Genomic DNA, 13,111 nt, shown 5'->3' with positions numbered 1-13,111 from the left:
AGCAGGATAGGCACAGTTAGTCAGAAAGCCACAGGAACTGGTAGTGTAGCTATATTTGAAAAAAAAGGTTATCGGTTACGTTACGTTGTTTGCAAATGTTGTTTTGCCAATTAGCAGTTTAAATTTTATGCAATAGAACGTAACAAAAGCGGTGCGCCTAAAGGTATGCTATGCGCATTAATTACTTTACAGGATATACACTTTGCATACTTTCATACTGCATCAACTTCATCAACTGCATTCTCGCCCAAGTTGGACGAGATAGCTTCGAACCGCATAACAACATCCCAAAGCTACAAACCGATTTTCCGTTCTCGGTTAGCCTTCGGCTTTTCGTTTCTCCTTGCAAAGCGAAGCCGTACTCCATCATTGTGTTGTTTTGTTAGCTTTCATTCTTTGCTTTACTTTCCATGAGAAACTTCTTCGACTGTCCGCGTGATCCAGCCAGCACCGAACGTCAGCATCGCACATCGCAAAGCGGGAGAAAGTTTGTCCGGCGAAGCCATATGCTTTCACTCTCACTTCGGTGCGCTCGGTGGTACAGCATCCAGCATCCTTCCGTCGGATGCATTCGGGCCTTGTTCGGTTCGGTTTCGGTGCGATCGGCCGGTGGAAAACTCTATATAAGACGACCATGTAGCCGTAAGCTTTTCATCAGTTGTTACCGACAGTTGTACCCGAGCTTACCGAGAGCAGTGTGTGAGCTTTTCGCGAGCCAGTTGGGTGTTTGGGAAAACGTTTCTATTCCGACAAGATATACACATTTTCGAACTGATACGGTACTGCCGTAAACAACACGCAAAAAAGGATATTGATAGTGCGCTTTAAGAGTGTGCAGTGCAGTTAAAACGATCAGACAAGCGTTCCACAAGGACTAGCACCACTCAAGGGGAGCATCAGTAGAGTAGCAGACACGGAAAGTGGAGTTGGTTCGTTTGTTCAGCTTAGTGATAGAGTGTAAAACAAAACCTCGAACGTGATGATGATGACGTTGGACAAGCTGGACACTGGCAGCAACGGTGGATTGCCGGGGTCGGGCACGGGTCGGCATAGGCGACACGCGGAAAGCAGTACGCCCGAACCGATGGACGGTTTCTACATCGACATCCCGACGCCTTCGACGCGCAGTGTCTCGCCACTGTCGGCGTCCGTGTCACCGGGCAAGGAGAAGTCGTTCAGCTTCTTCAAGAGCGTCTATCGCAAGATCAGTCTCAAATCGAACGACGACGAGCTGGACCAGTTGGGTGTGCACGGTGATGAGGATTCGCGCAGCTCGTCTGTCGATTCCTGTTCGTCGATCAGTGACCACCGAGATCAGCCAACTGGCAAGGAAGGGGATAGGAAGTTGCAGCTGCAGCTCTCCAACCTAGCACTGTCCAGTGCGTCCAGTGACTCGGGTGTTAGTGGCGCCACGAAACGTAACGGCGATGATGGTGAGGAAGGCGACGACGGTGGACCGAGGAGTGCTGAGGGTGCCAAGGAAAATCGTCGAAAGTCGAGACGATCGTCGGTGCTGCGGCTGTTGGAAAGTCTTGCCATCAATGCCCCGATACGTTCGCGGTCTCTATCGTGCAGCAACAGCTCGGTGAACAATCTGCTCCACATGAAGGGCCGCGAGTCACGGGCAGAGTCCAAGTGTTCACTCTTCAGCACAAACAGTGCCAACAACGGATCATCCGGCAATGGTGGTGAGCGGATAAGCAAGGAATCGAGCAAACCACCGCCGAAGAAAATATTGCGACGGCCCGTCTCCTACACCTATCTGCGAGGAATATCCGGTTTGCCGACGCAGCGAGTACCACGATCGTCCATCTGCTGTAGCTACTACGGGCGTTAGGAAGGATCGTGTGGCCAATGCGAAGCAACAAACCAACAAACACCATATCATTACTATTTCGTCTACTAAGCCAACGGTTCGAGGTGATGGTAGGCGAAAGGCACTACCATTTGCACAGCAGAATGCAAAACAAAGAACTGAAAACGCATACTAAGGTGAGCCGAACGCTCGCAAAAGCAACAATTGGGAACAGATACATAAGTTTTCTAAATTAGTAGACGTAGTGGTTTCTTCTTCTGCCAAAAGTTATCGCTTAGTATGCCGTGATGCGAAAAAAAGACGTACCTTAGCAACGTAAGAAAGCGAATAGTAGTAGGTAGCGGTAGAAGACGACAAATCGGAAGATAATTGACACCGAGTAAGCTGACCAGCGTGTCCCACACGAGGGATGTTTTCTGACCTTGCAAACTACAAACTGCCTGGCATCTGTTTCACACAAAGAAACGCTCGAAGGACACTAACCGACCGAACTATTTGCGATAAAAAGTGCAATTATTCTACTCGATCGATTGAGATACATCGTGACGATTGAGGTAGAAGCTAATCTAGTGTGACAAACTCTCTTATGATGATGCTGACGATTGATGATGATCGGAGTAGCTTCTTTTCGCGTTTCAATAGGCAGAAGACACGACACTTAACGAAGAAGCGTTGCACTTTCGATAGCCAAAACGCCCACAAATGCCAACTGGTGGCAGCGGTGTAGCGACACGCTAGCTTACGAAAATCGAGAAACTATCGCACCTTTAAGAGTTTAGTAGTTTAGCGAAGTAAAAAACATTCATATTTGCCTCTAGAAATTATGGCTGACGAGTGGATGGCGTCCGTTTTTGTAAATAAATACTAAAATAATAATTCAAACAAAGTACATGCGCTTGTGTTGCGATGTTTAATAAGATGAACCATTGATATCCGAAATGTTGGCTTCTGTTTTAATTATCACTATTTACAACTTTGCTACATCAGGTCCATCGGTAGCATAATTATCAGTAATCAACGAGGATTATAAAAGAATTTAATCTTATGCTTCTTACACCGACGGGCATTTGGTGGAAGTCCTTGAAAGTTGCTCGATATGGAGAAACTGGTGTATGATTATCTATCAGATAATACTACTTTGTTACTGATATCGTTTAAAGATACTATCGATGATTTTAAACAATTAAAAGCCGAAAACAAATTCACTACTGCATATATAAATCTCACTTTAGCACTTGGTTTTTGGTTGGAAAATTGGATCATTTTTTGTCATTGTATATTTTAAAGGTAATTCGTGTGTTTTATATAGTTTCTCAACATACATGTAAAATTTAAAGCAAATCTATCATCAATTAACAATTTGTGATTTTATTACTCTTAACTACTGAAGCTTTAAGGCAAAAGAAAACAAATGTACCATTATTGTTGATTATTGCATAATTTTAGGCGCTTATGAACTTAAACATTTAACTACAGTACTTAATTCCATCATCAAAAATATTTCGTCTTGTTGATTCGCTGTTGAAGGATACATCCCTTCAAGATAACTTTTCTTAAAAAAAGCTTGTAAATGAAATCACCTTCAATACCGAAAGATAAATTCAATTTGGGTTAACCGACGCTTTTTGAAATAAAAAGAAACTTCACAACTTAAACTTTAAATTAAATATCGTTAAGAAAGGGCACGATACTTATAAGCCACACACACACACACATAGAGATGAGTTATTGAGTAGAGTTTCATAAGTCCATGTTTTTCCCAGCAAGATGCCGGGGTGGATTGAAAATAGCTTTACCATTGCTTTCTAACGAGCCTAATTGTTGAAGTGACCCTGAGCGTACGACGCAATAGGATAATGGGCAATCTCGGCCCCGGGTTCCCAGTACCACCTGCAAACACACAGCGGCGTTCGTTGGGTCTCCTGTGCCGCAAAACCGTCGGTAGCCGGTACGATCAGACCAAGTGATCAGACCGGGCAGATAAAATGTTTTCGCCTAACATTACGCGCCACGGTCACGATTTAGCGGTTGTTAGTGACGCAAATCGGAAGTCCTCGATATGACGACGCAAAATGTGCGACATCCGTGCGCTCGCATACCGCTAATGCCAACGGTTAACTTTAGCCCGCGTGAATCAAGTGCTGGAAGGACGAACAGTTGGGAAACGGAAAAACGCGAAAAGCGAATACAAATAGAAGTATTGGTGGTAAAGCAGAAGAAAACAATTACAGTGACAAAACCAAAATTTGCTTATCTAGTACCTGTGTACTCGCTGTACTTCAAAACAACAGGAGATGGCCGCTGTCGTCATATTCGCTGTATCAACAAACATTGCAGAAAGCGGAGGGAGAGCAGACCCGCCAGAGAGGGAAGCAAGGGAACACAAAATGTCACCAGTGTCCAACCAAACTTTTCCTACTTTCCGCGAAAAAATACGCACTTCATCCGGGAAGGAAACGTTGATGACGACGTATCCTGTGGAGCTGGAGCAAGAGTAAGCAAGTAGAGAAAAAATAAAACTAACGAATGCAAATGACGACGCAAATGAACGTTGACGAAACAAAAAAACACGCAAAAAAAATGGCGCACATCAGCTGCAATGTCGACTTAAAAAATCGGACATTGAAACGGCGCGTGAAAACAGCCAACTAAACATTGCGTAAGGTGTAAACAAAGTTCTAGCGCGAATTAATCCTGTAAGTAGAAACGTCGCAAAATGAAATTGATAACTGAGGCTGACCTGTGGGTTGTAGACGACCGATAACAAACGCATTTGATGTTTTTTCCCTATCTTCTCAATTTCCGCTCACCCAGAAAGAAAGCGAAAATTTAATATCGATTGGGACGATAAACAACGATGAGTAAAGGAAATGAAGCGGAAAAGAATAAAGTCCGTCTATCATTCTAGTGCGGTTCATTCATCCGTCATCCATCCGATCCGAGCTGCTATGCTATGGAAGCTGTTCAGCCAGCGTTTGTTTGGGCTATTGCTGGAAGACACGCCAGGCGTGTGTCGAAATTTCATACCAAATCTAAAAATAGACCACCCAATTTCAATATTTTGATCCGAAAATATGACCGACCGTAACGTAATGTACGTTTCCTGGTTCTTTTGCGTCTCAAAACCAGGAACATTCTTCATCATCGTGAGTGCGCCGGCCGTAAAGGACCTTAGGAGGGCATGCGGGGAATGGTCTAGAATGTACGCGCACGACCGTACCGACGAGCTTTTACGTCCACTCGAGTAAGATTACCAAGTGCGATTGCAAAAACAAACCCTTGTCAAAAAGTGGGAAAGGAAGCTGTGTCAAAAAAAATCCACCCGTTGCCGGTGTGACGTCGTGTGGTCAGTGAGTGTAAAGCAAAGGATAAATGTTCGCAAAGCAAAAATAAATGTAAAGCAAAGGATAAATGCTTTTTAAAATAGCGCATCGGAACGGAAACGACCGTCTCAAACAACGCCATGCCAGGTAGTGCAGATTCTGCTTGTGAATTTTCACCATGACAACATCTCCACAAGACGCTTCAGTCGAGGGAAAGCGCACAACGCACAACGGTGGAATATACGGCACCTTCTCTCCCATACCTTGGGAATATCCTTTCAGCAACGGGTAATGTCGTCGTGTTGCGCGAAGGAACGAAACACCGTGGCGTATAATTAAATTAACATGACAGACGGATGTGCTGTGCTGTGAGAGTGGATTTCGTCGATCGGAAAGATGGCGCACCTGTGTTGTGATGTCTTGATGGTGTTTCCCGTTCGGAAAAGGGAGCGCTTTTTTGTGCGATGTGATACATCCATTGAGAAGGCTGAGAAGTATTGTAAGTTAAGCGTATTGGGTATGAACAAAAGTGGAATCGGTTATTGGGAAAAACATCATGACAATCCTCGTCTTTCTCTGAGGTGGAGGTAAACTTTTTGCTATAATTCTATTAAAATACAGCTAAGGAATTAAACAGCCATATCAAACATGAATCAAGCATGAGAATTACTAGGCTTATACATTTTGATCAAAGTAGTCGTATGCATATCCATGATCAAGGAGAAGATTATTTTTGGTGTAAAGGATACTCAAGTATGTAGGTTAGCTACAGTAGATAGCATACATTTAGGCTGATTTTGCTTACAAATTCACCATAAATAATCAACAACCCCTAAATTTATGCAAACTTTTCATAAACCACCTGTAATGCTTTACCGCTTAATTATGTGTCCTAAAATAAAGGTCGTACACACTACAGCTTTACACTACACTACAGCTTTTGTGCCAACCCAAAATTGTAAAGTGTAATCTAATAATCATCACCGGGTTATTTTTAGTCGAGGCACTTTAGCGACAGTAACATCGGCGAGATTAAGCTGCTCTTGATCAATAAATCATGCTAGTGAAAAGATTTGCTGTAAAAAGGCCGCTTAATGATCGATAGTATGTGTGCAGAGCAGATCAGAGAAAGGCACTAGCGATGATTTTGTATGTGACCGCTGATGTCGAAACACGGCGCGACACAATTTCATGATTAGTCTCGGCATCCGTTGAGTGGCTGTAGAAGCAAACTACGATTTCCATTAGTAGCAGTATTAGAAGGAATTGCCAGATGCTTCAACAGCTGACCTTTTCGAACCAGTAAATTCAGGACGCACAAAGTTTGCCAAATGTCGTTAAGGAAGGCTTCGCGTCCTAAGAAATGGAACGTTCTGGGTAACCATTATTAAATTGTTTGGGAAAATGTGCGACTCTTTTCAATTGGATGAAAAATAACCCATCCGTTTGATGTGTAGCAAGAAGAGAAAGTACCGAAAAGTACGGAGACGGCTACAACCGTGACCGAACAAATGAAAGAAAAAATCACGACACGATAAATATTGTATGAATACCCTTTTTTGGGAACCGCTCCGGTCCCATTAGAGGCGTTTCGGACCGGGTAATAAGGGTTCGAAATGCAAACAGCAGAAAATAGAGACTGGCCACTCATGAAGCTTGACAAAAGCAGCGAACTTTTATGTACGCTAGTGTCAACGAAAGCGAACCTTTTCCATAAAATATTATAATTCAATACAGGCTTTGCTGCGACCATACAGGATGTCGTTGGGTAAATCACTTAAAGGCAACACAGTTTAGGTCTTTTTGTGTTCCGTTGGGAACCGGTTGGTTGGCTTGTTTGGTGCACCCCGTTGCGCGAATTCCCGTTCAATTCCAACGCATTCTCCAATGCCTTTTTGGGTGTGATCTTTTCGCGGAAGCTTGCCAAGCACACGGTGCAACACCAAACGGTAATGGTGTTATTATTTTCCTCCAGTCGAAGCATCTCCGGTTTTCCTCGCAATGTTACCGATGCTGCCGCTGTGTATCATCGTCCTGCAGATAAATAAGTCTTGCGGATAAAATCGGAAGACGGCGCATGAAGGCTACCAGTATGTCGACTGATTGTGGCAGCTATTTTTAGCCTTCCCGGGCGCATCAAATTGACTGATATGTTTGTATACTTTGTTCGTGTTTTTTTTTTTTTGCTTATTTGGGAGGGTGGCTTTTTGTTTTCGCTCTGTTCGTCTCCACAAGCGCCACCAGCAGATGCGCTGGATAAACAAGCTTAAAACAACAGCTTGGGAAGGATGATGGGGGCCACCTCGTCATTAGTATCGAAGCATGGTCGCCTTGAGACATCCGAGAGTTCAGTATGCTCTGTGAGGAAAGGACCTAAAATAAAAATAAAATTTCGCAAAACAAAAACAATTCCGCTCGCTTAGTTCGATAGTCCGTCCGGGAGGAACGCAGTGCCGTCGTGTTTTCAATGACAACGCCCACACGCAGCATCGTACATCTCCATGTACGGACGGTACGGGCCTGTGGAAGGGAACGGTTTTCCATTGACCACGTTTCAGTCGATGTTGCTCAGTTCGTGGCACAACACGCGGTTTATGTGGGTGCCTCGTGCCCAGGAGGTTGTTGGATGCTGCTGAATGTCTACTCGCTAGTGATAATACTATTCCATTGACAAACTCCGACAAGAAGACGTCGCGGATGGTTGGGTCTTTTAATTTCGATTATGGATGCATCTTTCGAATACCATTGCTTATTTTGGATTAGAATACATTGCTATAATAAGGGCTTTGGATTGAAATCTAGCATCAGGGCAAATTGATTCGCCAGAGAGATATTATTAGGACCATCAATTACAACCGAAAAGTTGCGTGATCACTTCGATCCGATCGTGCTAGCAACGAAAGAAACCCTTCACTATGGAAGATATCCTATTGTTCACGTACGTATATACACATAACACGTTGCACAATCGGGTTCACTGTTGTAAAACCCGTGCACCGGACACGCATCCCTGGCTCAGGACAGCACCGAACGGGGTTTGAAGACTGTCTCAACGTGCACCGTAGTATGGGCAGTTCGTTGGTGCGATTACGCTGACTGTTGCCATCGGTAACGCGACCTGTGTGCGAAAGCCTATGTGCAGTGCCGTCGTTAAGCATCTGCGAAAACATGTGACGAGACAACATGGGCAGTGAGCAATGTGTAGAAGAGAGAGAGAGTGAAAAAAACAGGCAAAACGACTCGCTGGCAACACTGCTGTGCGATTGGAAAAAGAAAATTGGAAAGCAACTACACACGCAGGGTGTTCAGAAGCGGAGTGAACGTCTTGAACGGAAAGACAGAGGTAATTTAAAGCACCGTGATCATCACGCTCTCTACAACGTCCTTTCGAGCCTGTGCCACACTGGGCAACATTGCAACGCAGTGCGTTGAAACATTCCGCCGCAACGAAAAGCAAGAAACAGGCCTGCGATACTGCTACGCCGCCTGTCAGGCATCATGCCGGAAAACGTTTCCTTTACTATCCCCTTTTTCGATTTCCGTGTGGTTTGGGTGAGGGCACAATCCCATCCCGGGAATGATTTTTCTCCATGCGTTGGGTTAGCGGTGGTTTGTGGAGTTAAAATTTCCGTCCGCACAACGTGACCATTACGCAGATGTGTGTTGCGTTGGGATAGGGATAACTATGCGAAAGGAACCGTTCCCGTCCTCCCAGTGTGGTGGTGAAGCTATTCTTCACGTTAAGTTTAATCTCAAACTTTTATCTCGAAACGAAAACTTTTCCCCATGGGACATTCCTTCATCGTACGTCTGGAAATAAAATTACATTTTTCGATGATCACAACAGTTAGTATAATTACGAACAAAATTACTCGTTTACTACCGAGCAACTATAATTAACCGAACTCCTGCAGAAGCTTTTCACCGGCAAAATACGCCCCCCAGTATGCGTTGCTTTGGGAAGAACTTTTGCACAAAGCAACCGTCCAAAAAATCCTCAATAGGTGCCGTGCCGGGAGGATAATTTCACGCTGCGCCAGTCAGGGTCGATGACTGCAGGTGATGATGGCACCAACACCGTAGCGTGGTGACGCGCCTATTTTCGAATTGGGGTTTTTTTTCGGAAAATGGGGGCGGTTGTAATCGGAAACTGTTCGGCGGTCACCATGGCGAAGATTGAGCAGAACACCATATTCCGTTACATCCAATGTGAAGTGTCTTTTTTTGGGGGCGAGAAAAGAAAATGATGCTCATGAAGTTGTTATTTGGATGGATGGGGATCGCTCCGTAGTAACCATCCCTGGTTGGTGTAGGTCGGGGACATGGGTGTACCGACGATGGGTTATTATAATATTTACCAAACAAGCATTATCTAGTACAATTACGGGATACATTTTTTGGCTCAAGAGTATTACGCTACGAGACTCTAATTCTAAAGGGTTGTGTTTCTGGTTTAGAGCGCCTCAAACTATGCAATATTCATTTCAATCGTGGCTTACTGTGTTTTACTTTGTTGCTTTTCACCTCAAGTTTGCCGAGTGATTGAAATTTCGAGACTTTTGCATACCTTCAGGCGTTATGCGTCAAATTGGTGAATAATTGTGTTAAAGTAAGTACTTTCCAATTAATCGATGGTTTATGCCGTTTTAAATTTGATTAGCCTTAAAATGTTAACAAATGCAAATAAGAAACGCAATTTGCAGCTATTTTGTGAGGAGTATTCAACGAGCTTTACCATTAAATAACTTACATCTACTAGCGAGAAATCGATTCCAAGAATTTCCACCTCTCATGTAAAGTTTGTGGGTAGCCGATTTAGAAAGGTCATTCTGGCTGAAATGGAGCACCGTTCTGTTACTTGGCATCTGCATTACCATCCAATTACGGTGACAAACAGATTTGTCCCCAATCTTTGACGTAATGGGCAAATGTAGATGGATAGTATTGAGTAGGCACAAATCGGTTTATACGTTCATGTCGTTGACCGATAAATCTTCTTCCTGTTTAGAGATATATAAACATGTATCTTGCGATTCGGATTTTTGGCAATAAATTTTATGCATGAAAGTTATTCAATCATACGTGAAGTTTGTTCTAACATTTTTGTAGGAGCCACAGCCAGTAAGTCATAGATCACATAACTGTCCTTTCACAACACCACATCATGCTGACCATCATGTGTTGCATGTTATTAACCTCACCTTACCTGTAGTTTGTGTACTGCACATCCTACGACACATCAGGAGGAATTGTGTGGGTGATAGACTCATCTTTCCAGTTGCTTCGTTCCATTTAGGTTCCTTTCCGTTGGTGGATGCGGTTAGGTTAGATAATCTTTCGATGGCCAAAACAACCACTGTTGCACGGGTTGACCCAATGTACACAATTTCATGGTCATGGCATCCGAATGCGTCGTATCAATCACCTTCAAACACTACCCTTGGTGAGCTAACTTCGGGTGCAGGAATCTAAGGTCGAAAACGAACACCGAAAGGGAACTCCGGTGAATGTTAAGCGTTTAAGCGGAGCAATTATTATCGGCTTTGCTTCCCGGTGCTTCGGTAGTTTCGGGGTGGATCCAGTACGCAACCCGTGGGTACGTGAGTGGCGTACAAATCATTAAGTTTGACCAAACGAATTCAAGTCCAGTTTTGGGGTAGCTTGGAAGTAGTAGTGCAACGGACGTCTGGTTCAATTATTAACGTGGGATCAATCGATCGAAGGGACGTCAATTTTAAGGCGCTATAAATAATTAATGCCCGCATGCTATTGATATCAGTCGGTGCTACACCTCACGCTCGCAAACACTCGGGACAGCTCTTCCACTGCAAACACTCAAACAATTCAACATGAACAAGATTGTAAGTACGCTGGAATGAATTTTAAATAGGAAAAAATTATACCAAGTTACATTGTTCGTTCTTTCGACATTTAGATCAGTCTGTTTGTGGTGATTGCTATCGTCGCCTTCGCCGGTGCTAAACCTCAACCGAAACCGGACATCCTGGCGTACAATGTGGCCGGTGTGCCGGTTGCTGTGGCCGCCGCTCCAGCCGTCGCTAGCTACGCGACAGTCTACGAGCAAACGTTCCACGGTAATCTGGCGCCGGCCTCTTATGTTGCCTACTCAACCTACGATCCGTACCTGTCCGCCCTGCCCGTGCCCGTTGGTGCTTCCATCCTGTTGAAAAAGTAAACAAATCAACCTACTAATTTGTGACCAAAGATTGTGTTGTTTTTTGTGTGAATGTGTTGTGATTGCAATGAAGTTACACTAAATATTTCTGCGCAAATGAAAAGTTATTTCGTGTTAGCTTAGCAATGATGACCAAATTTCTTCACAATCTATGAATAACGGTTCAAAGAAAAACGCTCAAGATCCATTTTGTTATCAAAATACATTTACCAGTATTAAATTACCGCAGCGGGAAACAATAGCAAGTGCACACTAACGAAGTGCGCTATTATCAATCATCCAACAAACTCAAAGCCAACATTCTTGGAGCTTTCTGGATGCTTTCCACGACATTCCAACTAGCAAGCGGTACGCATCCAAAGAAACGACTTCATCTTCGTGGAAAAGCATGTAATAGGACCGTTGATGTTCGACACACAACTGCGACACTGATGGCGCACTAACGAGGGAAAATAATACTCACCTTACTTGCTTTGCGTTTAAGTGTCAAATAACCACGTCACAAATCAGTTCATTTTACCTAAAGCTGTAGAATTTATCATGGAGCATATTTGACTAGTATTATGGATATTCTAAAGAAATTGGTATTCCGAATGATTGCTTGATTTTGATGCAGTCAAAGCGAGACAATTTTGAAAAGTAACTGAGAAATGAATTAAATAGTATAAATGAACAATATCGTTCCTCATTCCGAATATACCGATGTGTGGTAGACGAGCGATAGTTAAAAAAACTCGCTTATTAATACTTTTCCAGCAACTCGATCATAATTCACTGTATAGAGTGTTCTAGTTCAACGCAACGGGGCGAGAATTTCGAGCTAGCCAATCTTTGTACCACTTCAAGGAACGAATGTCCTTAATCAGGGGACAATAAATTAGCACACCGTTTCCCGATACTTCATCAGTGATTGGACGGATTCGGATTCGCTTCACTCAGCAGATGAGTTTTGGGAAAAGGTCACAACCATTCCGTCTTGCCGGGAAACAGTTCCGCATTGCACTCTTGTGTAAGCAGGGTATCCGGTCCAGCGTTCAGTTGTGTTGGAATCAAGATCCGGCGCTTTGCCGGGAATTGTTTACCGACTTGCTTTATGCCAGCCGGCATCGTACGTGGCCGTAATATCTAAACACGCATGCCAAGGGCGGGCTTGGGCTATCAGATTAATCCGTGCAGCAAACAATAAAAAGGTGTCAACGCGTGATGGTGCGCCGTTAATGGGTTCATTTTCAGTGGAAGAAACGCTTAACGAACTACGGAGAAAGAAAGCATCCGTCGATGAGTTGTCGGAAGTCTCTCGGGGGATTAGGACGGGAATGCGCTGTTGCTAGCGATCCGGATCCAAACTTACCTCCAGCCGGGATGATACACGAGCCCCAGCATCCGAACAATTCTTTGAAGTGCAATCTTTTACCATGTTGCTTTTGCAGCACAAAACGAGCAGCAAGCGCAGAATGGCGACTAAAAAGGGAAGATTGTATTCCATTGTCGGCGTGTCGCGCTACTTGATCTTAATCATGTTCGCTTTCATCGCCATGCCGTTCGTGGAAAAAGGAGCTGGTATTTGTTTTTGTTTATCTTTCATTTTATGCACGAGCAACTTCTACGAAGTGTGCTGAAGGCTGAGCAACTTTTTGCTAGTCAAACTATCTTGCCGGTGAGGATGGCAACGATTGGACAAGGCAATAAAACAGCTAGCAGTTAAATTCTTCCAAAACTCCGTGTGCTTTCGCCCGTTGCAAGGGTTGTGAAAAATTGTCTCCCCAAGGTACGATG

The 13,111-nt window shown here is 44.0% G+C and overlaps 1 protein-coding gene across 1 annotated transcript; it reads left to right on the top strand.

Moving 5' to 3' along the window:
- The first annotated feature begins 979 nt into the window (after positions 1–979).
- On the top strand, positions 980–1,837 carry LOC128304883 (uncharacterized). Its single transcript, XM_053042125.1, has one exon. The coding sequence runs from the start codon at positions 980–982 to the stop codon at positions 1,835–1,837; it is 858 nt and encodes a 285-aa protein (XP_052898085.1).
- Positions 1,838–13,111: the final 11,274 nt, after the last annotated feature.

Source organism: Anopheles moucheti, chromosome 3, assembly GCF_943734755.1.
Source record: "Anopheles moucheti chromosome 3, idAnoMoucSN_F20_07, whole genome shotgun sequence".
In the NCBI taxonomy this organism is placed as follows: Eukaryota; Metazoa; Arthropoda; class Insecta; order Diptera; family Culicidae; genus Anopheles; species Anopheles moucheti.
This window is presented reverse-complemented; position numbering and strand designations above follow the sequence as displayed.

What these genes read in the sequence shown, in the direction of transcription:
- LOC128304883 (XM_053042125.1), top strand. Translation starts at nt 980, where the DNA reads ATGATGATGACGTTGGACAAGCTGGACACTGGCAGCAACGGTGGATTG.